At 39.4% G+C, this 25,906-nt stretch overlaps 1 protein-coding gene across 1 annotated transcript in view; it reads left to right on the top strand.

Annotated features, from left to right (window-relative positions):
* LOC111158446 (nephrocystin 1) overlaps nt 1-25,906 on the top strand; it is a 57,227-nt gene that overhangs the window by 24,275 nt on the left and 7,046 nt on the right. Inside the window, exons 12-17 of the mRNA XM_022520467.1 lie at nt 6,472-6,546; nt 8,532-8,642; nt 10,102-10,184; nt 12,666-12,742; nt 13,872-13,971; nt 23,278-23,390. Of these exons, the coding sequence (XP_022376175.1) occupies nt 6,472-6,546; nt 8,532-8,642; nt 10,102-10,184; nt 12,666-12,742; nt 13,872-13,971; nt 23,278-23,390 (559 nt within the window). The remainder of the gene's footprint in view (nt 1-6,471; nt 6,547-8,531; nt 8,643-10,101; nt 10,185-12,665; nt 12,743-13,871; nt 13,972-23,277; nt 23,391-25,906) is intronic.

Here is a 25,906-nt window from a genome sequence, read left to right as displayed (position 1 = left end):
GATTGCGTGGAATTGAATTAGAAATCAGTCACAGAAAGATAACTGAAAAAAATCCTTAAATACTTGGAAATTAATGGATTAAAAGGGAGTTTCCAGGGAAATTAGAAAATAGTGGAGCTGAACAAAAAGTGAAAACTTGTCACATAATTTGTGGAGTGTTGATAAAGCATTGCTTAGATGGAAATTTACAACTCTAGTTACATTAGAAAAGAATTTTCAAATTGATAGTCTAAGCTCCCTCCTGAGAAGATAATGCTTGGGTTGAGATCTAGGGATGAGTAGGCCTTAGTAGGGTGAAAGGAGCAGCACAGGCAAAGGCCTTAGTGGGAAACAACTTAGGGAAGGCCAATGTGGCCGAGTGGAGAGAACAAGGGGAAGTATAGGACAGAATGAAATGGGAGATGTCAGGAAGGAGCACAGTGTAAGACGCTGTAAGCCATGATGTGAGGGAGTTTTGTCTTTCTCCTAAAAACAGGGAAAGTCATTGGAGGAAGTGATAAAGTTTTAGATTTATGCTTTAGGAATATCTCTGGCTCTTCTTTGGAGATGAATTAGAGGGGGTCCAGAAGAGAAATGAGTAGACCATTTAGGGGCTATGGCAAAGTGTGGTGGTCAAAAGGCAGCCATATCGTCTCCCAAAAAAAACACAAAATCTGGAGCCATTTGCCCCAGTTTAACTGTGGTTCCACCAGCCTGGTGTAAGACCCTGACCAGATTACTTGGCCTTGCTTGGCCTTTTGACATCTGGCACACATCTCTTGGGGCCCCTGTGAGGATGAAATGAGTTAATATAACCAGTAAAGCACTTAGAACATACATAGAACATGTCACGTGTGGATAGATGAGATATGAGGCTAACAACTTTGACAAGGGAGGTAGAAATGGAGAGGAGAACTATGGCCAGAAGGATATTTAGACTGTAAAAACCACAATTTGGTAATGGCTTGGAAATGGTGGGTGAGGAAGAGTGGGCTGTCCACCATGACCCGCATCTGGGTGGATGGCCGTGACTTTCAATGAGATAGGAACATCAAGAGCCTATCAGGTTTGGAGGAGTTTGTGGGTTTAGCTTTGTGCATGCTGAGTATACTTCCTGCTCCCAGTGCCTTTCTTTCTTTTTTTCTGTACTTGTGCCATTATAGTGATCCCTCCCTCATTTCTACACGCCCTGTACAAAGCCACTGCCACTAAGAAGCCAGTAGGTGTCATCAATGACCAAGAAAAGATGAATTGCCTTTTTTGCTCAGATCTGGTTTGATACTTCACTTTAGCTCTTCCGAGTCTCATATATAAGAACCTAAAGATTGAAATTTTATTTAAATAACAAATCAGAATAATAGAAGTGATTCATTTAAAAATAATAGAAGTGAATTTATGTAACTAATTTATATCGGATTTCCAATGGACAAGTTTTAGAAGATATTTAATAGTTACATAAATACTCATTGCTATTTACTTAAGAGGGCTTCCTTAGTTCCATTTAAAAAGCATTGTTATTAAAACGCTACATACACTGACAACCACATCACACAGGATTGTATTTACTTCAACAATTAAGCATAATTTAGAACACTCAAGAGGGTATTTACCGTCACTTTTACTCTTTTCATTGTTCTTCCTTCCTTCCTTCCTGATGTTCAAAGATCATATCCTGTTTAGAGAATTCCCTTTAACCATTCTTTGTGTCAGCTACAATTTCTCTTCGTTTTACTTTATCCAAGAATGTTTGTTTCCCTTTCATTCCTGAAGAATATTTTCACTAGATATGGAATTCTGTTTTTTTTTTTTTTTTAAGCACTTGGGAAATATTGTTCCATTTCCTTCTGTGGTTTCTGATGGGAAATCCACTGTCAGTAGAGTGTGTTTTCCTGTTGGTAAATCTAAGTGTTATTTCTCACTGCTTTCAAGAAATGTGTGTTTAGTTTTTGTACTTGTCCTTGGGCATGGATTTCTTGGGTTTATCCTGTTTAAAGTTTGCTCAGCTTCTTGAACTGTAGGATTGTGTCCTTTGCCAAACTTGGGGATATTTTAGCCGTTATTTTCTTGAACACTTTCATAGCTCCAGACTCTTCTAGGACTCTTGATGACATGAATGTGAGATCTTTTGTTATAGTCCCACCGGTTCCTGAGGCTCTGTTTACTTTTTTCCATCGATTTTATCTTAGTTGTTCAGAATGCATAATTTCTATTTTCCTATTTTCAAGTTCACTGATTCTTTTCTCTCTTTTTTATTCAGCATTTGTTCTGTCCAGCGAGTTGTGTGTTTGTGCACATGTGTGTTTTTAACTGTGGTTATTATATTTTTCAGTTCTAGAATTTCCACTAGGTTCTTCATTTTATCTTCTATTTCTTTGTTGAGATTTCCTTATTTCTTTCTTGACACTTTGTATTTCTTCTGTATTTTACATTTTTTCAGACATGTCTGTAGTTGCTTACTGAAGTATTTTTCAGTGTCTGCTTTAAAATGCTTGTCAGGTAATTCCAACATTTGTCTTTTCGCAGTCATCTCAGTGTTGGTGTCTGTTGATTGTCTTTTCGCATTCAAGTTGAGATTTTCCTGATTCGTGGTATGATGAGTGTTTTGTTTTTTTCTTATTGGGTCTTGGGCATTGTGGGTGTTAGGAGTTTCTGGATCTTATTTTAATTTTCACTTTAGCACGCTTCTGACACCATGCTATCAGGGAAGGTGGTGCCACCTCACTACTCCAAGTGAGAATGGAAGTCCAGGTTCCCCACTTGGCTTCTGTTCACACCCCTGGGAGGACAATGTGCTTCCTGACTTCGGAGCCCTAGTAGAAGTTCAGGCTCCTCACTAGGCCTCCATTGACAGCACTCACTGAGTCATTCTTCGGGACCTATGATTCCTAACCAGTCTGCTTTCATGTTTCCTTATTGGGCATTACATATAAAATAAAAATAAGGCTTGTAAATTTCATTATATCAAATTTTACATCAAAAAGTGAATAAATAATAAACTCGAGTTATGCATGCTAATTTAGGGAGAAGTTTACTAATGTCTGCAGGTTTCAGTGCATCAAAAAATGAGATGGGGAAGCCTGGGTGACTCAGTGGGTTACGTGTCTTGACTCTTGATTTCAGCCCAGGTCTTGATCTTAGGGTCGTGGGTTCAGGCCTCATGTTGGGCTCCAGCCTTCTTTAAAAAAAATAAAATAAAAAATAAGATGAATTGAAGGATGGATAGATGATAGATGATATATGTGTTAAAGCAAGTATAGTAAAATGTTAATGGTAGAATCTAGGTGATGAGTGTAAGGGAGTTCACTGTATGTTTCTTTTAACTTGTCTGATATGTTTGACACATTTCAGACTTACCACCATTGTGTATTTCACCCTTTTGAAAAAATAAATTGAAAACCCTTCAGTACCCATTAAGAAATAAAACATCAACTGATTACCCATCTGTTTTGCCAATAATAAGAGAAATAGAACACAAGCCTAAATCTCATATTTAGAATCTTTCTTATTTTGGGACATTGTAATTTTCCAATTTGTTTAGTTGTTTCCTTTTATATCAGTTTTATACTCCATCTTATTTTTATTGGAATTAGCAGTATTTTTTAAAATATGAACTATTTCGGGCACCTAGGTGGCTCAGACGGTTAGGCATCTGCCTTCGGCTTGGGTCAAGGGCCTGGGATTGGGTTCTGCATCTGGGTCCCTGCTCAGCAAGGAGCCTGCTTCTCCCTCTCCTCTGCCTCCCCATGCTTGTGCTCTCTCTCTCTCTGTCAAATCAATAAATAAAATACTTTTTTAAAAAATGAACTATTTCAGTATGAAAGTTTGCAAAGAATGACATAACAGACACTCATGGCCTTATCACCTAGTTCTGTTGAAGTCCCGCAGTTTGTAATACATACTCTGACTTTTAAAACAAAGAAATAAGTGCTTTCTGCTCAATTTTTCTGTAAGCTTAAGACTTCTCTTTAAAAATAGTCTATTAATTTAAAAATAAATGCTGTAAGTATGATTGAAACCCTCAGTATACCCCTCCCACGTCCTTTTGCTTTCCTCAAACTTCCATATGGGTAACCCCTATCCTGAATTTTATTTTATTAATTTTATACAGCCTAATTTTTAGCATTCTCATGCCTTATAAAATGGCATCATTTCCTTGTACCCTCTGCAACTTTCTTTTTTCTGTTTTCTGTTTTCTATCTGTGTGTGGTCCACTGACGTATTCACCTTACATTTGAGTGCTACTCTGTCTCTTTAACCACCACTCCTTTATGTTTGGAGCAGAGCAGCTATGTTAGAGCATAAATTCAGCATGCCATCTTGATTGGGAGTCCTTATGTATTCTCAATGCAGTTTACTAAGCAGAAGTTCTAAACTTTCTGAGTCCTTGATTACCTCATCCTTTGAGTTCTGGTTTTATGCAGAAAACAGAAAGATTCTGAGCCAGTCATTCACCCTGTCTAGCTGCAGTTTTCTCAAATGTATGATGAGGTGTTTGGACTAAGTCCTCTTTAGCTCTCAGAATCTGTAAGTCAAGAAAGATGTAAAATTGTCAAGCAGAAGAAGCTTCTCCTGAATCAAAATCAGAATTCTCCAAGTTGGAAAGAGAAAAGCAGAGATAGTCTGAGATCTCAGTTTCAATGATTGCAAAGGACTTTTTGATTATAAGAAGTGGGAAACACTTCCTGAAAAACTAAGAGGAACCTTAGAGTAGATAAGATACAGTCTTATACTGAATACCAGGTAATAATCAAAACATGTTTGTACTCCGAGTCCAGGCTGAGAATATATATTGTGTTAGGAAGAGTTTAAATAAATTCCTATATATATTAGCTTATATATATATAAACTTGTGTGTGTGTGTGTATGTGTGTGTGTGTGTGTGTGTGTGTGTGTATGAAAGAAATGAGGGCTTTCTTTTTTGGAAAACAACTCTGCTGCCCACAAGATAATCCTAGTTGCCTACCAACAGGGACATAGAGGGCAGTGATTTGAATCTGAACTCATAGGACTCATAAGTAGAAACTATGTCTACTTATTTTTTAAAAGATTTTATTTATTTGAGAGAGAATGAGAGAGAGAGTGAGAGAAGGAGGAGGGTCAGAAGGAGAAGCAGACTCCCTGCTGAGCAGGGAGCTTGATGTGGGACTCAATCTCAGGACTCCAGGATCATGAACTGAGCTGAAGGCAGTCGCTTAACCAACTGAGCCACCCAGGCGCCCCTATCTACTTATTTTTAAAGCTTAGTTTTAACAGTGCTATACTAAAATACTGTTACCTAAAATAAAAATTGTAGGGGCACTTGGTTGGCTCAGTTAGAAGAGTATGCAACTTTTGGGGCACCTGGATGTTTCAGTGGGTTAAACCTCTGCCCTTGGTTCGGGTCATGATCTCAGGGTCGGGCTCTCTGCTCAGCAGGGAGCCTGCTTCCCCCTCTCTCCCTGCCTGCCTCTCTGCCTACTTGTGATATCTCTCTCTGTCAAATAAATAAATAAAATCTTAAAAAAAAGAAGAAGAAGAAGAAGAACATGCAACTTTTGATCCTGGCGTCATGAGTTCAAGCCTCATATTGGGTATAGAGATTACTTAAAATAAATGGATAAACTTAAATTAAATAAAATAAAAATTTTATGTTTTCTATTTCTTTGGAAGATGGCAATTTTAGCCATATCTTTATGGAATTTGAACTCTTCAGTTTTTGCTTCTTTTGTATTTCGTTGCTTTTTGTACATTGTAGGACTGACTTCTTACAGTAGCATTTTACAAGAGATAAGTCTCAGGAAGAATATAATGTATGCGGCTGGAGATCTTGAAGAAAACTGAGGCTGTATATCTGGGCTATTATCAGCATTATCTGTGCTTAGTTGCAGGGTGATGGGCTACCATAAAATGCTCTTCTGGGTCACATTTCTTAAAAGGTCATTTTTATCTGGAATTTCACTTCCTTTTCTGATAAACCTGTTCCAGATAGTAAGTATTCCACTTACTATAATTTATTACTAGTGCCAAGATCTGAGTCTGAATTTATCAGTTCTTTTGTTATTTTATAAATTAGTGCCACAATAGCTTTTTGTTACTCATTTTTAAAGTTCTGTATGTCCTTGATGTAAAAAGAAAACAGTCACAGAGTTGCACAAGCTAAGAAGTGAAAGAACCCCCGGGGGGCCCTCGGCTCTGCGCAGTATGTGGCCTGTTCAGTGTTAACTGTTTGAGTTGTGGTCAGTTTGGGTTTTTTTTCTTTTTAAATTTTTTTAAAATTTTATTTATTTTAGACAGCAGGGGGAGGGACAGAGGGAGATGGAGAAAAATCTTCAAGCAGACCATCCCACCCAAGCATGGAACTCAGGGCTTGATTCCAGGACCCTACGATCATGACCTGACCCCAAATCAGAAGTCAGATGCCTGACCTACCCAGCCGGCCAGGCACCCCTAGAAATGAGGATGTTTTAGAGTGCTCTATACAACATCATCTCTAATAAGGAAATCTCATTTCAGGTTCTGAGCAATATCCACACAGTCAGAGCCACATGGCAACCTAAAAAGCCCAAAACGTGGACCTTTTCTCCCCAGGTAAGGAACCTGCTAAGGGAATGGAATGAAACATGAACATCTTTTACCTGTTAAGTGATAGGCAATTAATTTCTGAAGCAAAGCTGTCCATGTGTATCCCTGAAATAACGTATTTATGTTAAGCACAGAATATATGGGGCCAGATTTGAATCTTTAGATTAATATTCTTTGAAGACTTTCGTAAAAATTACTTTTGTTTCTGACTCATCAGAGTAATAATTCCTATGAATCATCTCATTCCGCGGATTTCGGGGTTCAATTCTAGGAAATGCCCCCTGATGAAAATGAAAACAGAGAGATAAATTTAGGAAGTGTTTTTCACAAATGAGATCAACCGTGCTAATGAAAGCTGGGCTTTCTTCAGATAAAATCAAGGGTGACGCCCGGGGCTGGTACATTGTATCCAGGCACTATCAAGCCTGGAACAAAAAAAGGACTGGAATGAGGTTAGGTGACTTCAAACCTCAGAGTCTCTATGACATAGATGTACGTGAACATGAAGATTTGCTATCTGGATGTTCTTGTTGTAATATTGTCTCTGGTTTATTTTACTTTTTTCCTACCTCTAAAGTTTCATGACTTTAGTATTCATTTCCCATAACTAATTCCCTTGGGGCACTGCACCCTAAAAACCCTCCATGAACCTTTCTCTTACTGCATCTGAAGATCTTCAAGCAGTAGGGGTTCAAAGAGAGGGCGCAGGGCATAGAGGAGGCCCAGCCACCTGGCGTGTGTGCTGCACGTGCCCCCGCTTGCCTGTCGCGCATCTCCTGAAAGTCCAGTTTGATCTAAGCGCCCTACTGCTTGTATCTCGGCATAACGCCTCACGGTTCTGATGGTGCATCTCTGTGTTTATGAAGCATTTAGGGTTGAATTTTTCTAATTTTTTTCTGGATGTAAAAACAAACTGTTTGGAAGGATAAATATTAAGAAATTGTTCCTTTTTGAGGGAAATTAAGCATCTGTTAGGTGCAAGACATTCTTCCTAGGCACTGTGGGAACTTTCATGTTGGTAGAGAAGAAACATATATGGCTATAATAACAATAGCCTATGTTTATGGAGCTGTGTCCACGTGCCAGGCATGGTGGTAGGGCCTCCTGGGCATGATGTATGATCTCATTTAATCCTTAGAATAGCCCTGTGGGGGTGGGGTGTGTTGATAACCACCACAAGGGCAAAATGTCATGGTTGCGGGACTCCCAAGGGTTGTGAAAGCGCAGGGGAGGGTGACCTTAATTCCAATCCTCAGGCTCAGGGAAGGTTTTGTAGAAGAGAAACCAGACTTTGGGGGCTGGGGAGGATTTTATAGGCAAGACAGAGGGGTGTGGTTGTCCAGAGAGAGGAAAAGGAATGAGCAAAAGAGAAAGGAAAGGAAAATTTGCAAGGCACACCTTGGAAAAGTTGAGCAAATGTGTGTATGAAGTCTTCAGTTTTGGTTCTGTTTACAAAAAACAAGGATTAATATAAATATCTTATTATATATGCAAACTATTTTTATAACACCTCTGTGGACTTAGGTACCGTACATGTTTCACACTAGCCTCTATTCTCACCAAAGAGTGAATGAAGATACAGGTATTTCCCTCAACACAAAACTTAAATTTTTTTTTAAAAGATTTTATTTATTTATTTATTTGACAGACAGAGATCACAAGTACGCAGAGAGGCAGGCAGAGAGTGAGAGGGGGAAGCAGGCTCCCTGCTGAGCAGAGAGCCTGATGCGGGGCTGGATCCCATAACCCTGAGATCATGACCTGAGCAGAAGGCAGAGGCTTAACCCACTGAGCCACCCAGGTGCCCAAAACTTAAATTTTTTTAATGTAAAATTATTGCTGTAGATGGGTCCCATCCATCTGCTCTCTGTTTCCTTTAAAAGGACCATTATTATGATGCAAAGGTATAAACTGTGCACAAATGAGTAGAGCTGAAACCTCCCTCCCATTTTAAATTTTTATTTGTAACTTCGTTTTCTTTATCATTCCAGGTTACTGGCATCTTGCCTTGCTTGCTTGATGGCGATTGTTTTATCAGATCCAATTCTTCATCTCCAGATCTTGGAATATTATTTGAACTTGGAATTTCTTATATTCGCAATGTATGTCAGTTGAAAGATAAACCTTTCTAACGTATCAGTAAAAGGGAAGTTAAAAAAAAAAAGTCTATATTTACAAGTAAAATAATTGAGGCTTTTATGTGTAATAAAATTTTAATCTCTTGAGGAATGGGAATTGTGGTTCTAGTTTAAACATAGTGCTGCTTTCTCAGTAGCACTTATAATAAAAGTATATTTGTTTATATGTATAGCTTGAGGGAACTTCAGTGCTTTTAAAGAATGAAGATTTGAAAAGGATGAGACTTTGCAGAAAGTGATGAGAGATGTTCAGTGGCACTCCCACGGTGTTTCACCTCTGTCCTAGAGGGTCAGGGTATACTTAACCTTATGGCTGACAGCTCTAATTAAGGGACCTGTCAGAGTGGTAATTTTTATAAAGGGAGCACCAGAAAATTGGATTAACTCATGTCATATAAACAATTGAACCAGGAGGGTCTGTAATAGTTATTTTTATTTTATTAAGTCTTTTATTTTAATTCCAGTATAATTAACATACAGTGTTGTATTAGTTTCAGGCGTACAATATAGTGATTCAGAGTTCTGTACGTTGTTCAGTGCTCAGCATGATAAATGTGCTCTTAATCATCTTCACCTATTTGACGTGATAGTAATTAAATGTCTCCACATTCTAATAATACCTTGCTAGGTCTAGTATATATGCTTGGCCTCAAGGCGACCCAGAAAACCAACTGCTATTATATTAATAATATTACACCATCCTTTCATTTCTTTAAGGCAGGTGCACCCATCTGTGTTATGGGTGGGTAGGACAGAAGAGGGGAGCAGGGCCCCAAGCAAGTCCCCAGTGGACTTCAGTAGGTAGAGATAAAGATCTAATGGATGATTAAAAAATTAAAAATGATTTAATCTGTGCATTCCATCTCTCACTGAGACAAAGCTGCATAGTCCCATGTAGTACTTATGTGGTTTAGATCATTCCACAGAATGTTTATATCATTCAAGAAACAGTAGCAGCAGTTGCCACATTGTCAGGTTTAAGGGATTTTGTTTCTTTTTTCTTTTTTTTTTTGGATTTTATTTATTTATTGGACAGACAGAGATCACAAGCAAGCAAAGAGGCAGGCAGAGAGAGAGGAGGAAGCAGGCTACCCGCAGAGCAGAGAGCCCAATTTGAGGCTCGATCCCAGGACGCTGGGACCATGACCCAAGCTAAAGGCAGAGGCTTTAACCCACTGAGCCACCCAGGTGCCCCGGGATTTTCAAAAGTAATTTGACAAGATAGGATTTTCACTTTACATACTACCTTTGTCATCTGGCCGGCAAGGAAAATGGGACCCACTGTGTTTCACTTTATTTTCTTGTGAAGAATTTTTTAGTCCAAGAAGTGAATGCTAATTTTGTTCCCTTTAAAGGACTTGGTATGTGCTTTTAAATTTGACTGGTTCACATATTAAGTTTTGTATGCCTGTTTATTTCCTAGTCAACCGGTGAAAGAGGAGAACTAAGTTGTGGCTGGGTGTTTCTTAAACTTTTTGATGCCAGTGGAATTCCTATTCCAGCGAAGTAAGTTGCCTATATATTCCTTCCAAATGAATAATTTTGTAGAAATTCATTATTTAGAATCTGGATATGTCAGGTTTGCAGAGTGTATAATGAGTTAGCATTTCAAAAACTTGGGGGAGAAGTTTTAATGTTCATTGAGTGATATATGCAAACAGCATGAACAGGGTCATCTTAAAGAGGAGAAATGCCACTTAGAGAATAGGTATTTTAGAAGATGTTTACGCAGGGGGCCCTGGGTGGTTCAATCGTTTGAGCATCCATTCGACTTGGTTGTGGCGCAGGTCATGAACTCAGGGTGGTGAGACTGAGCCCTGCATCCGGCTTCGCTCTGAGCGTGGAGCCTGCTTGGGATTCTCTCTCTCCCTCTCCTTCTCCCTCTGTTCCTCTCCCACCCCTGCTCACTCCTTCGCTCTCTCTCTCTCTTTCAAAAAAAAAAAAAGAAAAAATCAAATAATAAAAGTTGTTTACTCTCTGCTGGAAATGTTTTTCAGTAATTTTCTATGGTATTAGCACATTTCACAGTGCTGAAACAGAACCTGATTCTCTCCAAAGAGTGGGAAAGCTAAGTCCAGGGTCCCCAGTCCTCTGTGACTCTACCATTCTCCTATAGTTGATACACTGAAATTGTAATGGCAGTCCTTATAAATGAATTTTTTTTTTACAAGTGTCAGGCTTTTTTATTTTCAAGATTTTTATTTATTTATTTGGCAGAGAGAGACACAACGAGAGAGGGAACAAGCAGAGGGAGTGGGAGAGGGAGAAGCAGGCTTCCGGCTGAGCAGGGGGCCCAATTCGGGGCTTGATCCCAGGACCCTGGGATCATGACCTGAGCTGAAGGCAGACACTTGACAACTGAGCCACCCAGGTGCCCCCCTGTAAATGAATTTAAAATTTAAGACCAAAAGGCTGACAGGTACCAAATATCTGCGTTATATACGTAATGGTCAGATTTTTATCCCTTATATAAAATGGGTTCTCAAAAATGAGTAAGAAAAAGACAGTCCAAGTTTTTAAATGGGCATACACAAAAAATCTAATAAGATATAAATGAGAAATTCACAGAGGAGATACACATGGGCAGTCATCAGGATGGTAATTAAGATCCAAGGTTTGGAAGTATAACATTCAGGGCTCGCCCCCGGATCTGTCTGTGTAACTGTAAGCCAGGTTCCAGGTTTCTTGCCTGCAAGCCCCAATTTCCTCTCTTCAGAATGGGAGATTGTAAAAGTTCCTACCCCTAAGGGTTATTATGAGGATTAATTGAGATAATGTTCCCTGCCTTTTATAACTTCTGCTTACACCCCAGGGGTGGGCATGGCCTCTTTACCACAGGGCAGGGGTGAAAGTCCAGACTTCACTTGTCCTGCTCCCACATCATCCCTGTGAGAGGGGGAGGGGCATGCCCTCCCAGAATGTAAAAGTCCAGACTGCTTGTGACTTAAATTTGTCTTGTTTTATTTTGTTTTTAAGAATGTCTATGGTTTTTAGCTGTACCTAGTGGGAGGGAAAAGGATGTCTACTCCCATCTTTCCAAAAGGGAAGTCACAGCTATTTTTCTAAGTGAGGTAGAAGCCCATGTATTGATACAGAAACATTTCCAGTGTATATTATTATATGGAAAAAGCAAGTTACAGAATAGTATGTGTACTGTGGCTCCACTTTTGTTCATGAAAAACTGTATTCGTGTGCATATGTGGGCAGGCCTGTGTAAAGTGTTCCCAGAGGTTACCTCTGAGGAACAGAACTAGGGAGGTAACACAGTGGGATTGAAGGGGGATTTTATTTTCTACTTTCTATACTTAGGTAATAGGCAACTTTGAAAGAAAATGTGTCCGTTTTGAGATCTACTGTTTATATATATTTGTTTACGTTTGCATAGAAAAAGGTAGGGCAAGGGCCTTACCACACTAGAGGGGATGGGGGGACGGATGTTTTAGGGGTTTTTTTGGTTTTGGTTTTTTTTTTTTTTAAGGTTTTATTTATTTATTTGAGAGAGAGCAAGAGCAGAGGAAGCGGCAGGGGAAAAGGGAAAAGCAGACTCACCACTCAGCAGGGAGCCTGACTCCACTAGGCAGATCCCAGGACCCTGAGATCATGACCTGAGCCGAAGGCAGATGCTGAACTGACTGAGCCACCCAGACGCCCCTGTTTTGTTTTTTTTACTTATCATTTCTATGCCATTTAAACATTTGAAAAATATATTTAAAATACATCATTAATACATTCATTAACGTAAGTCATTAAAATCAAAGCACTTTAATGGCATCAATTATTTTTTCTCATTTTAATGGGGGAAAATGTATTTTCTACAGTTAAAAGTTAAAAGAAAAAAACTTTATTTAGAGGAATCAAGAACTTTCATTCTCATTTACCAATGAGACAAATAAATGTCTGGGCATGTTATCTGTGCTAGAAAAATATTTCACTACTGATTTCATTGTTTCAAAATGAAAACATGTGGTTTTTGCTATTCTTTCATAGAACATATGAACTCTTCTTGAATGGTGGCACCCCTTATGAAAAAGGTGTTGAAGTGGACCCTTCCATATCCAGAAGAGGTACAACTATTAGGCATTGCTTTCTCTCCTTTTCCTGAAAAAGTACACAGACTATGCATCAGCAAAGTATATTCTAATAAGTATAACATTCTTTATTGAATTCACATTTTTTAAAATTAAGTCATTTGACAGTAAAATCCTAATTATTTTGATCTAAGTGCTTCTTTTCTTGGTAGCATATACAAGACTCTAATGTAGGAAACTGGTAAGCTTGAGGACCGTTGATTAATGCTTCTCCTTGAACACTGGGCTGATACTTGCAACCGGCACAGAATTAATGACATAGACTAATTCCGAGGTTGCCTGTTGCTGGGTTAAAAGATGTAGACATTTCAAATTGTGGTATACATGCCGAGTTACCTTCCACAAATATTGAGCATCTTTTAATACATTCATTGGCCAGGCCCTGTGCTAGATAATGGGAAAATGGAGAGTAAGACAGATACGATCCTTGCCTTGCAGAGCTCAGCTCCTGACAGATTTTGGACTCTCCTTGTTTCATGACTTAGAACACATAGCATTGTTGCCGCCCTGGCGATGCCAGGCCCACCTTCTTGAACAGGAAAGGGTTTGGGACCTGGGAAGCAGTTGGATCTACCTGGAGTTGGGCATGCTTTTTAAAAAAAAAAAAAAAAAAAATTAGGATTTTATTTATTTATTTGACAGAGACAGCGAGAAAGAGAATACAAGCAGGGGGAGTGGGAGAGGGAGAAGCAGGCTTCCCGCTGAGCAGGGAGCCCGATGCAGGGCTCAATCCCAGGATCCTGGGATCATGACCTGATCGGAAGGCAGATGCTTAATGACTGAGCTACCCAACCGCCCCTGCAGGCATGCTTTTTAAACTTCCTTTTTCCCTTTATAAAATCTGGCCACAGTGCTGCCAATGCATCTGGTGTTGTGGTAGCTCCAGGGGCCAGTCAGATACCCTTAGGGAGGCCGGGAGGCTTTAATGCCATGCCTTATCTTGTTATCAGCTCAATCAAGGTATGTGAGGGACTCCTCCTTTTCATACAATTATGATTTTTTTACCCCAAATCTTTGTTTTATTGTAAAAAGTATGTTGTTTTATTATACTCACCGTCTCAAGCACTTCAAGTTTTGACATTTATTTTTGGTTCTTTTTTGGAAGCACATGGGAGTGTTTTCCATCAGATGATGACAACGAGAAGGCAGCCTCAACTCCTAGTAAAACTGAGATCTTTGAACAGAAGATCAAGAGACTTGCTGAGGTTGGTACCCACTCACCTGGCCAGTGAACTTGAGGTCCTTCAGCACTTATAGACCATCTCTGCTTTTGGCTTCTCCTCCTGCGTGGTCATCTTTTTTTGGTTAGTTTTTTCCTCTTTAATTCATCTGCCAAGGATCAGAAGAGAAATGGAATGGTAGGAAAATTCAAATCAGCTTACTCTTTTGTTTACTGTTAGCTCAAGTGATACATTTGGTCAGAAATAGTAGAGAAACTTGGCTAATTTGAGCTTGACAACCATGATCCTATTGTCAGGGAATTTTTTTTTTAATATCAGGTTAGTTGAGGTATATATTACATGCAATAAGACTTACTTTTTTAGGTTTACAGTTCTCTGAGTCTTGATCAATGTGTACAGTCGTGTAACTACCACCACAACCAAGATGGAGAACATTCCCTTCACTCTAAACAGCTATCTCCTTTGTGGTCAGCTCCCCAGCCGCAGCCTCAGGCAGCCACTCATCTCTCTTCTTCCCCAGCCATTTGGTTTTTGTTTTTCAGTTTTCACTTTTTAGTTTCAGAGGTAGAGTTTAGTGATTTATCAGCTGCATAGAACTATGCTCGTCACAGGGCTCATCACATCATGTGCCCTCTTTAATGCCTGTCCCCCAGTTATACCCGATCCCCCTTCCCACCTTCCTTCCAGCAACCCTCGGTTTGTTTCCTGTAGTTAAGAGTCTCTCATGGTTGTCTCCCTCTCTGATTTTGTCTTGTTTTTTTTTTCCCCTCCCTTCCCCTATAATCCTCTGTTTTGTTTCCTAAATTCCACGTATGAGTGAAATTGTACGATAATTGCCTTTCTCTGATTGACTTATTTTGCTTAGCATAACACCCCCCTAGTTCTTTTCATGTTGTTGCAAATGGTAAGATTTCATTTTCTGATGGCAGAGCAATATTCCATTGTATATACATACATACCACATCATTTTTTTCTTTCTTTTGTTGTAATTTAATTTTTTTTCAGTGTTCTGAGATTCATTGTTTATGTACCACACCCAGACATACCACATCTTCTTTATCCATTCATCTGTCAATGAACATCTGGGCTCTTTCCATAGTTTGGCTATTGTGGACATTGCTGCTATAAACATCAGGGTGCAGGTGCTTCTTTCAATCAGCGATAAATACCCAGTAGTGTAATTCCTGGGTCATAGGAGAGCTCTGTTTTTAACTTTTGAGGACCCTCCATACTGTTTCCCATAGTGGCTGGACAGTTTTCATTGCCACCAACAATGCAAAAGGATTCCCCTTTCTCCACATCCTTACCAACATCTGCTGTTTCGTGACTTGGTAACTTTAGACATTCTGACCTGTGTGAGGTGGTGTATCATTGTGGTTTTGATTTATATTTCCCTGATGCCAAGTGATGCTGAACATTTTTTCATGTGTCTATTGGCCATTTGTATTCCAAGCAGTTTTGCCTTTTCCAGAATGTCATACAAATGGAGTCCTTCAGTATGTAGCCTACTGAGTCTGCCTGCCTTCACCCAGCATACCTGCTGCACTGGAGGGTCATCCGTGCCATTGCATGTAGCAGAAGTTGTTCTTCTTTGTTCTAAATAGTGTTCCATTTGATGGATAGACCATGATGCACGTGTGCATTCACCAAGTGATAGACATCTGGGTTGTTTCTGAGTTTGGGCATTTATGTATAAAGCCACTCTAAATATTTACATATGAGTTTCTTGTGTGTGGCCATCTGACTTTATTTCTCAGAGATGTAAATACCTAGGAGCAGGATTGCTGGGTCATCTCGTGTCCTTCTAATTTTATAAAAAACTGCCAAACTGTTTCCCAAAGTGGCTATAGCATTTTACACTCCCAGCAGTAATGTATTAATCATATTCTTGGTATTATCTTTTTTTTTTCTATTATGGCAATTTTAGTAAGTGAGCAATGGTATCTCATGGTGGTTTTAATTTGCATTTTCTTTAGGGGGCTTTTTAAAATTTATTTTACTTTTTAGTCAGTTTTCTCTTATTGATTTATAAAGCTCTTTTTAGATTTTTTTTAATGCCGGTATAATTAACATACAGCACTACATCCATCTCAGGTGTACAATGTAGTGATTTAACACTTCCATACATTCCATACATCATGATAAATGTACTCTTAATCACCTATTGCAAGGAACTTTTACACTAGTAGGTTCCAGATCTATCACCTTCCAACTCAGTAGCCTCTTGAACAAGTTATTTAACTATCTTTCTCAGGATCCCAATGTCTCCATCTTTAAATGGGCATAATAATATCAACTCCTTGAAGCTATAATGAGGTTCAATGAAAAGAAAGTATATAAAACACCTAGATTGTTTTTATAGGATATGGCACAGAGTAAAACACAGTAAGTGTTAGCTGTAGTTATTTACTATTATTATCATATGTATAGATTAATGCAAATATAATTCTAGGTCCATGGTACAATATGTCATAAAATTGGTTTAAATGAAGATGGGCTCTATAGCTGGTAAGATCAGGAGGGATTTGAAACAGGCTTTGAAGGATGGGAGAGATGTGCACATGTGAAGATGGGAAGCCATGGAGAAAAGGAACCTAAGTATAGAGGGCATTTGGTGGACAAGAGGGGTGGAAGGGAAGGGCAGGGCCTGGGAACAGAAGCTGATGAAGTTGACCTGTCCCACCATGACCTGCTTCTTGCTTGCTGATCACTAGGAAACAGAGTAAAAGACGAAAACTTGACATAGTCTCCTGAATTGTTGCTTTTCTCATTCTGGATCATGCTCCTAGTTTCCATATTCCTTGTTCTTATATCTGATACTGAAATGTGTTTTATAATTCTCGTATTGACAATTAAATCTTTCAATAACCATTAATAATGTGTTCATGGATATTATTCATTCTCTTGACTGTCCTTCCCCTCACCCCCGGATGTTTATAGCACTTGCAAATTCCCTTTTTTGGCCAGTATTTCCTTGGAAAATTGTTATTTTTCAAGATTTAAAAAAAAGAAGCACAGTAGCAGTCTTTGTAAAAGAAAAGCCAAAATCCTGTTTGACTTCATTCTTCCTGCTTCTGCAGCCTCCCACTCCTCATCTCATTGGTAAGCTTCCAAGAGTCCCCAAGTACTCCCAAGTGTGTCTTTCAAGCATAGATCTTAATAGTGTTGCTTTGCCCCCAGATACTGGTTCCAAGACACTTTTACAATCGAGAGATCAGATTTGTCTGGGCTATACACAGGTCAGGTAGGCAGGCCCTTGCTTCCAAAGCAGTGAATGTTCTGTATGCTGGTTCTTTTTTTTTTTTTTTTTTTTTTTAATTTGACAGACAGAGATCACAAGTAAGCAGAGAGGCAGGCAGAGAGAGAGGGGGAAGCAGGCTTCCTGCTGAGCAGAGAGTCCAATGCGGGGCTCCATCCCAGGACCCTGGGATCTTGACCTGAGCCGAAGGCAGAGGCTTTAAACCACTGAGCCACCCAGGCGCCCCTGTATGCTGGTTCTCAGAGAGGGGTCCCGTGTCCTTGCCCTCCAGACCCCAGGAACCAAGGTGCTTGTTTGATCACAGTACACACTAGGTACCCAAAAAATGTTTGCTGAAGAATTTCTAAGTGGAAATCTTCCTGCTAGGTAAAAGTGTACTTCTTAGGACCTCTGCTCTGCCTCCTGCTGTCCCTAACATCCCTGTACCTTGTCTTGGTGTGTGCTCTTTTCTCCTCCTACAGCCCAGAGGGGGACCTGAGCATTGCCACTCTACTTCGCGTGATCCAGAAATGTGTATGCCTGGCTTGGGGCTACTCTCTGGTGCAGCCTAGGCTGGGGCTGGCTCTCACAGAGACCAGGCCATGGGCACAGAGAATCCAGAGGCCCCTGCCTCCCTGCAGAGCCCAGGTGCTGGGTGTGAGGGCTGTGCTGTGGGTCCAGAGTAAGAGACTGGACACCAGCATGGGTGTTTTTGGGCATCTCTGCCCTGAGCTGCACACCCTGGAGGTGATCCATCTCAGCCCCCTCCCCACCCCTGACTGCCACCTTCAAGTGGCTGGGAGAGGAAGGCACATAATGGTACCAGCAGCCCTCCTCCTCTCCTTCAAAAGTACATCGCACCTCTCTCCCCATCTTCCTTTGCTCAAGAACTTCACCTTTGTTTGGACAGACTCCTCTGCTTCAAGGAGAAAGAACAGAGGCTTTTAACATTATACCAAGCGACATACAACAATGCACGCAGAACCAAGAGTGGGAAGCCCAGTGAGAGTTTGCCCTCCTGCCCATTTTTCCCCATGCCCTTGCTAGCTGGCTTATACTAACCTCTCACCAGCCAGCAGTCTTGCCTGTGCATACCATTGGATATCCAGAGACCCTCAAAAATGCAAATTAACCCATGTAGACTTGTCTCCTTTCCAAAGAAATAGCATCAGAATCCTGCCCGTGGGACTGCTTTCGTGGAGACAGTTGTAATCATGGTGACCCTCTCAGCATGAGATCAAAGAGGGAGCAAAGAGAACTTTCAGTTTCCCCAAGACTTGCCATTCTGATTTTGGAGGCATTTTTCAATGGGGGTTTTTTACCCTGATGTAATTTGGCCAAAGGCATGCTTTTAAGCCCCAGGTGAGGGAAAGCGCTGAATTTCGACCCAGATTCCCAGTGCATGAGTTCAGAATCCCAAAAAATACCAGTCTGTAGAAGTAGGCTGTGTGCATATGTATAAATTTGCCATAAACCTGTTTGTCTTTTGCCTTTTATGATGTCTCCCATTTTTTTCCTCTTTCACTTCCATTGTATTGTTTCTAAAAATAAATGAGGTAATCCTGTTACTAGCCTGGGGCCCATGATTACATTCACTGAACTTCCACCGTCAGAGTTTGCTGGTGTATCTGTGAGATCAGTAAGAAGCACATTTTTACTTCTTCAACTGAGCCAACCTCAGGAGCCCAGAACTTTCTGGTCATCTTAGATTTGGGAAATTCAGAGGATTTCCCTAAAAAAAACTAATAAAGTGCAGCAGTCCTGCCTCATGTCGAAGGAAGGGAGCGCCCCGGCTGTGGGAGGAACGAAGGCCTCTACTGCAGGCTGGTAAGGATGGCAGCCAGATGGAGCAGGCGGGTCTGTGAGAGGAGAGGGAAAAATGGAAGGAAGGTTACACCCCTTCCTCTAGCAAAATCACGGGCTATTCTTCAGCATGAGCCATGGTTTGGGCATGCAGCTGAAACACTGCCCAAAATGGCCATAGACCAGAGGGCAGGATGTGGAACAAACCTTAGGAATCACAGCTAAGCCCTCAGCAGGCAAGTGGTGGCCTCAGGGGAGCCTAACTGATTCTCCACGGCCAGTCTTTGAAATCCAGGTCAGACATAAGACCAGCATCATAGCAGCATAGCAGCAGTGGAAAACAATGATTTCTAACTTTGTGTGCCACATGCCCTATATGAACGGCAGAGAAGCTGTCTGGCATTTTTTAGATGTTTCTAGAAGTGCAGGGATTAAGAAGTGGTCAAGGATACTTAGAAAACTCTGTGAAACTACACCTGGGAAATCCATTGCTCTTGCATCACCACGGGGATTACATTCATTCTGTTCTCGTCCAACCTCTTTCAGGGCAGGAAGCCTGACCGTTACCTCTGCGACCAATGCTCCCTTCTAAAATACTTATTCTGGGGACACCTGGGTGGCTCAGTTGGTTAAATGGCTGCCTTCGGCTCAGGTCATGATCCCAGGGTCCTGGGATCAAGTCCCACATCTGGCTCCTTGCTCAGCAGAGAGCCTGCTTCTCTCTCTCCCTCTGCCTGCCACTCTGCCTGCTTGTGTTCTCTCTCTCTCTCTGTCAAAAAAAAAAGTCTTTAAAAAAATAATAAAATAAAATACTTATTCTGGAAATTAAAATAAAGGATTGGGGCGCCTGGGTGGCTCAGTGGGTTAAGCCTCTGCCTTCAGCTCAGGTCATGATCTCAGGGTCCTGGGATCGAGCCCCGAATCGGGCTCTCTGCTCGGCAGGGAGCCTGCTTCCCCCTCTCTCTCTGCCTGCCTCTCTGTCTATTAATGATCTCTCTCTGTCAAATAAACAAATAAAATCTTTAAAAAAAAAGGATTAATTTACAAAAGTTAAACGTCTCTTTTTTAACTCTTGTTGGATTTCTTAGTCTGAAGATACTTCCTCCTTGATTAAGCACATGGTTTGCAAGGTTTTCAAGATTTCCTGTGGGGTCATTCTTCATGCTTAATGACAGAGTTCATGTATTTCCAAAAATAATACTTAGAAAATGTATATTTAGAATGATTCAAGACATTTTCTTGAGTATCTTCTAACTTTAGATCTTGTGCTCAGTGAATTCGCAGGAGGCATTTAGCACGTGTCGTGTGTCAGGATTTTCACTCACTTGTCATGTTTCCAGATTATTATTTCTGAAATAATATTGAAATTTTGGTTCTATTTTATAAAAATATTTTCTTCTTTTTGATGCTGTTGTGTATGGAACTGGTTGTAATTTTCTTTTCACGTTGTTCTTTATTAGTGTATAGAAACATGACTAATTTTTGTATGCTAATTCTATATCCTTCAGCTTTGCTGAATTTGTTTATTTGAACAGGTTTTTTGTGGAATCTTTAGAGTTTTCCATATATAAGACCATGCTGTCTGTGAACAGAGATAAGTTTACTTCTTCTTTTCTAATTTGGATGCCTTTTGTTCCTTTTGTTTGCCTGGGGCTCTGGCTAGGACTTCTAGTGCTATGTTGAATAAAAGTAGTGAAAGCATCCTTGTGTTATTTCGGATCTTAAAGAAAAAGCTAATGGCTTTTCACCGTTGAATATGATGTTAGCTGTGGGATTTTCATATATGGCCTTAATTATGTGGAGGTAGTTTTCTTCTATTCCTAAGATTGTTGAGTGTTTTTATTATGAAAAGGTATTGAATTTTGTAAAATTCTTTTTCAGTATCAGTTGAGAAGATCGTATGGGTTTTTTCCTTCATTCTGTTAATGTCACGTATCACACTGATTTGATTTTTTAATGTTGAACTGTCCTTGCATTCCTGGAATAGATTCCACTTGTTCATGGTGTGTATAAACCAGTGAAGCCATCTGGTCATGGGGTTTTTTTCACTGGGAGGTCTTTGATTATTGATTCAATCTCCTTACTAGTTATAAATTTATTCAGATTTTCTATTTATTCCTCATTCAGCCTTGGTAGGTTTTGTGTTTCTAGGAATTTGTCCATTTCATCTAGATTATCCAACTTGTGGATATACAATTGTTCTTAGTACTATCTTACAATCCTTTTTTATTTTTGGAAAATCAATAGTAACATCTCTTCATTTCTGATTTTATAACTTGGATCTTCTCTCTTTTTTTCTTAGTCCTCTAGCTAAAGGTGTCAATTTTGTTGATCTTTGCAAAGAGCCCACTCTTGTTTTCACTGATATTCTCTGTTGTTTTCTTTTGTTTTGTTCATCTCTGCTCTAATCTTTATTGTTTCTTTCCTTTTGCTACATTTAGGCTTCATTTGTTTTTTTCTGTCCTACTTCCTTAAGGTTTAAAGTTAGGTGGTTGATTTGAGATCTTTCTTAATAAAGAAGATTGTAAGCATTTATAGCTATAAACTTTCCTCTTAGCACTGCTTTCACTTCATCCCATAAGTTTTGGTATGTTATGTTTTCATTTTATTTGTCTCAAGATATTTTTTAAATTTTCCTTGTGAGTTCCTCTTTGTGCCATTGATTGCTTGAGAGTATGATGTTTAATCTCCACATATTTGTGAATTTTCTAGTTTTCCTTCAGTTATTGATTTCTAATTTCATTCCACTGGGATCAGAAAAGATACTTTTGTATGAGTTCAGTATTTTAAATTATTAAGACTGGTGTTGTAGCCTAACATATGTAAGCTAAAATATGTAGCCTAACAGCCTAACATTAAGACTGTTATAATGTAGCCTGTCCTGGAGAATGTTCCATGTACACTTGAGAAAAATGTGTATTGTGCTATTACTGAGCAAAGTGTTCTGTGTATGTCTTAGTTACAGTTGGTCTGCAGTGTTGTCTTCTATTTCCTTATTGATCTTTTGTTTGGTGGTTCTTTATTGAAAGTGGTATTATAGAGTCTCCTACTATGATTGTTGATGTCTGCTTCATATATTTAGGATCTCTAATATTTGCTGCATATGTTATAATTTTTATATCTTTTTGGTGCACCGACCCTTTTATCATCATATAATATCCTTCATCTCTTTTAACAGTTTTTTTAACTTTAAGTCTGTTTTGTCTGATATTATTATAGCCACCCCTGCTCTCTTATTTGCATGGAGTGTCTTTGTCTATCCTTTCATTTTCAACCTATGAGTGTCCATAGATCTAAAGTGAGCTTCTTGTAGATAAAATATAGTTAGATCCTGTTTTTCTGTTCATTCTGCCGATCTGTGTCTTTTGATTAGGGAATTTAATTCATTTATGTTTAAAGTAATCACTGATAAGGAACAACTTGGTTTTGCTATTTTGTTATTTGTTTTTTGTACATCTTCTGGGGGACTTCTGGTCGGCTGTGCTTTATTTCTTCCCTTAATGCCTTCCTTTGTGTTTGATAAATTTTTTATAGTGACACATTTTAATTCCTTTTTCATTTCCTTTGTGTATATTCTATAGATTTTTTTTCTTTGTGGTTATCATGGGGATTACATATAACATCTTAAAGTTAAAACAATCTATTTTAAACTGATACCAACTTACCATCAATATTGAAATTTTCTTTGGTTTTTGAGCCCTTACTATGGAGCAGACATTACAGCAGGTATTACTGTCTGCCTTCTATAAATGAGGAAACCAAAACACAAGGACAATAATTAATTAACCCAAAGCCACAAGAGCTATGAAGAAGCAAAGTCAGAATTCAGTCCAGGTCTGCCTCACCCTCCCATATTCCACCCAGCACCATGAATAGTCTGAATTCCTGTTTCCTGTTCATTCATCATGTTGGGAGGGGTGGGCACATAGCTTTGTCAAAACTTGCAGCTGACTAGTCCCTTTCTTCTCCAAATACGTAATTGATGGCTTTTCTTTTTTATTTAACATTTAACATGGGTGTATATGCTAAAATGGAAACACCAGAATGGCAAAACAGAGTTCAGACTTGAAGGTGTACACATAGAAATACTAGTTTAAAAATAAAAAGAAATACTAGTTTTCTGTAGGCAACTCATACTGGAAATTTTCTTTAAAATTGTTAAACATTTTTTCAGTAATGAAGCAAAACTTGGAATTGTTCATTAAAGTAGTAAGTATATATTTCCAGAAACACTATAAGTTGGATTGTAGGGGGTTGTTTAATTAATACATGTTCTTTTTCTTTAACAGTTTACTGCCAGAAACATTAATTGGAAGTATGTGTTCCATTCATTTGTTGATATTTTATCGCCAAATTCTTGGAGATGTACTCCTAAAAGACAGGATGACCATGCAAAGTGCTGGTAAGGGTCTTTGCAATTTCCTTATGTACAATAAAGCATCGTGCTTTGAGTACGTGTAACCTATGCCATCCTTTATCTTCTGCTTCTGAAGGTGACATGTGGAATAAAATATTTAGGCTAGCATCAGTGTTAATCAAATACCTCAGATGCACATCATACTCCATTGCACTCCTGTGTATATCCGGTGTGAGCTCAGTATATATTCAGTTCTTTACAATATACATATTTTCACATTATAGATTCTGGAAATTCGAGATCTTAAAACTCAGAAATAATTCTCTTTCCCCTCAATGGCTTGAATAACCTGTTTTTGCCACATGTTTGACATGTACATCATCTTTTTGGTAAGAGACCAAAATCATCCAAAATAACTGGTTCTTATGCATGAAGTTTAAATATCAACAGATTAAGAAAAATTGAATAAAGGCAAGAGATATTCAGGTGTTCTATTTTTATTCTTGCAACTTCTTTGTGAGCTTGAAACTTTTTCCAGTAAACTGTTAAAAAATAATTTTAAAAATCAATGAGTTGTCATACATGATTGAACTTGAAAAAAGATATATGTGTGTTATAGTAATTACCTCTAGGGGTGCCTGGATGACTCAGTTGGTTAGCATCCAACTTTTGTTTTTGGTTCAGGTCATGATCTCACGGTCCTGGGACTGAGCCCCGTGTTGGGCTCCATGCTCAGCACAAAGTCTGCTTGTCCCTCTCCCTCTGCTCCTACCTCCCCCTCCCTTGGAATAAATAACTAAAATCTTTTTCAAAAATTGCCTCTAAAATAAAAAGCTTAATTTTAATGAATAGTCTTTGAATTCAGTGAATCAGTAAGCAGATGCGTATCACATGCCTCCTATATGCCAGGCATTGTACTAGGCCCAGTGATGGATGTGACGGGCATGGGCATCCCTACTCTGGTGTAGTGACAAACTTCAAACACAAAATTATATGAATAATCCTTTCCAACCTTCTAAAAATAAGTGTTCTAAAGGAAGAAAGCCAACAGGAGCATACTCTAGGAAGACCTCAGGGAGGTCTCTAGGCAATTAATAATTAAGATAAGGCCTGAGAGAGGAGTTAGAGGGCTGTGGGAAGAATGTGTCTGGGCAGAGGGGCCAGTGTATCTTGAACACCCGAGGCAAGACAACCCAAGTAAACTGGAGGCATCACAGTTGAAAACAAGCCAGCGTGGCTAGAGCAGAGTGAGTAAAACTAATAACCCTAGCACTTGTGGACAAGTAGAGTTCATGGTTAGACAGGAGTCCTTTCCCAGGAACTTAGCACCCGATAGGGAGATAGAAATGGAGCTCTACATCAGGGAAGTACCACCATTTCTCAAGGAATAATTATAACTCCAAGGGAAAGACACTTTAAGCTTTTTCATCATCTCTTGCCTTTGAATATATATCAATGACTCTAGAAAAACTTCATGAATGATATGGCTTCTTAGGATAAGGCTTATTAGCTTTTCTGTTGAGAGGAGGTTACTCAGAACCGTTGTCATCATTTGAATCTGACCATCAGAATAAACCTGGAGGAAGGTAAGACCTAGAGGAAGGATTTTTCTCTACTGGGGACACAAGACTGTAGACTGTATTGCCCATGCCATTTCAGGAGTGTCCTTCCCACTGTGCTTCTTTGCACGGGCTTTCATGTGCCATTATTTCTTGTGGAATATCAGTATTCTCCTACATGGTATTTAGGCCTATGGCTAGAATCTTCAACTCCTGATTCCTTTCATTTTCATCCACCACCACCCATTGACCCCAAACACCAGTTTTGGGTTCCTTCCCTGAGCTCTGGTGAACGCGAATCAGGCCTGAGTAGCCAGTCCCGCATCTCCTGTCCCCCAGCACTTACTGGTTCCTGCTCAGCCTTCTGAGAGCAGGGGTGCCTAACTGGTGCCAGTTAGGGGAACCTAACTGGTTCCATCTCTCTTTTTTTTTTTAATTCCTGTATAGTTAATATACAGTGTTATATTAGTTTCAGGTGTACCGTTATAGCGATTCAACAATTTTATACTTTACTCAGTGCGTAAGTGTACTCTTCAGTCCCTTCATCTGTTTCACCCATCCCCCCATCCATCTCCCATCTGGTAACCATCTGTTCTCTATAGTTTCTTAGTTTGTCTCTTTTTTTCTTAGTTTGTTTCTTAGTTTGTCTCTTTTTTTCTTTGTTCGTTTGTTTTGTTTCTTAACTTTGACATGTGAGTGAAATTATATGACTTACTTTGCTTAGCATTATACCTTCTAGATCCACCCATGTTGTTGCAGATGGCAAGATTTTGTTCTTTTTTATGGCTGACTAATATTCCTGTGTATATGTGTTTGCATGTGTGTAAGTCTGTGTGTGTATCTCTTCTTTATCCATTCATCCGTCTGTGGATACTGGGCTGCTTCCATAATTTGGGTATTGTGAATAATGCTGCAGTAAACATGGGGGCACGTATACCTTTTCAAATTAGTGTTTTCAGATTCTTTGGGTAAATACCTACTAGCGGAATTGCTGGATCATAT

Source organism: Enhydra lutris, unplaced genomic scaffold (assembly GCF_002288905.1).
Source record: "Enhydra lutris kenyoni isolate GAN:26980312 unplaced genomic scaffold, ASM228890v2 scaffoldscaffold59, whole genome shotgun sequence".
Lineage (NCBI taxonomy): Eukaryota > Metazoa > Chordata > Mammalia > Carnivora > Mustelidae > Enhydra > Enhydra lutris.
The sequence above is the reverse complement of the archived record's forward strand: the minus strand, read 5'-3'. Positions and strand labels throughout refer to the sequence as shown.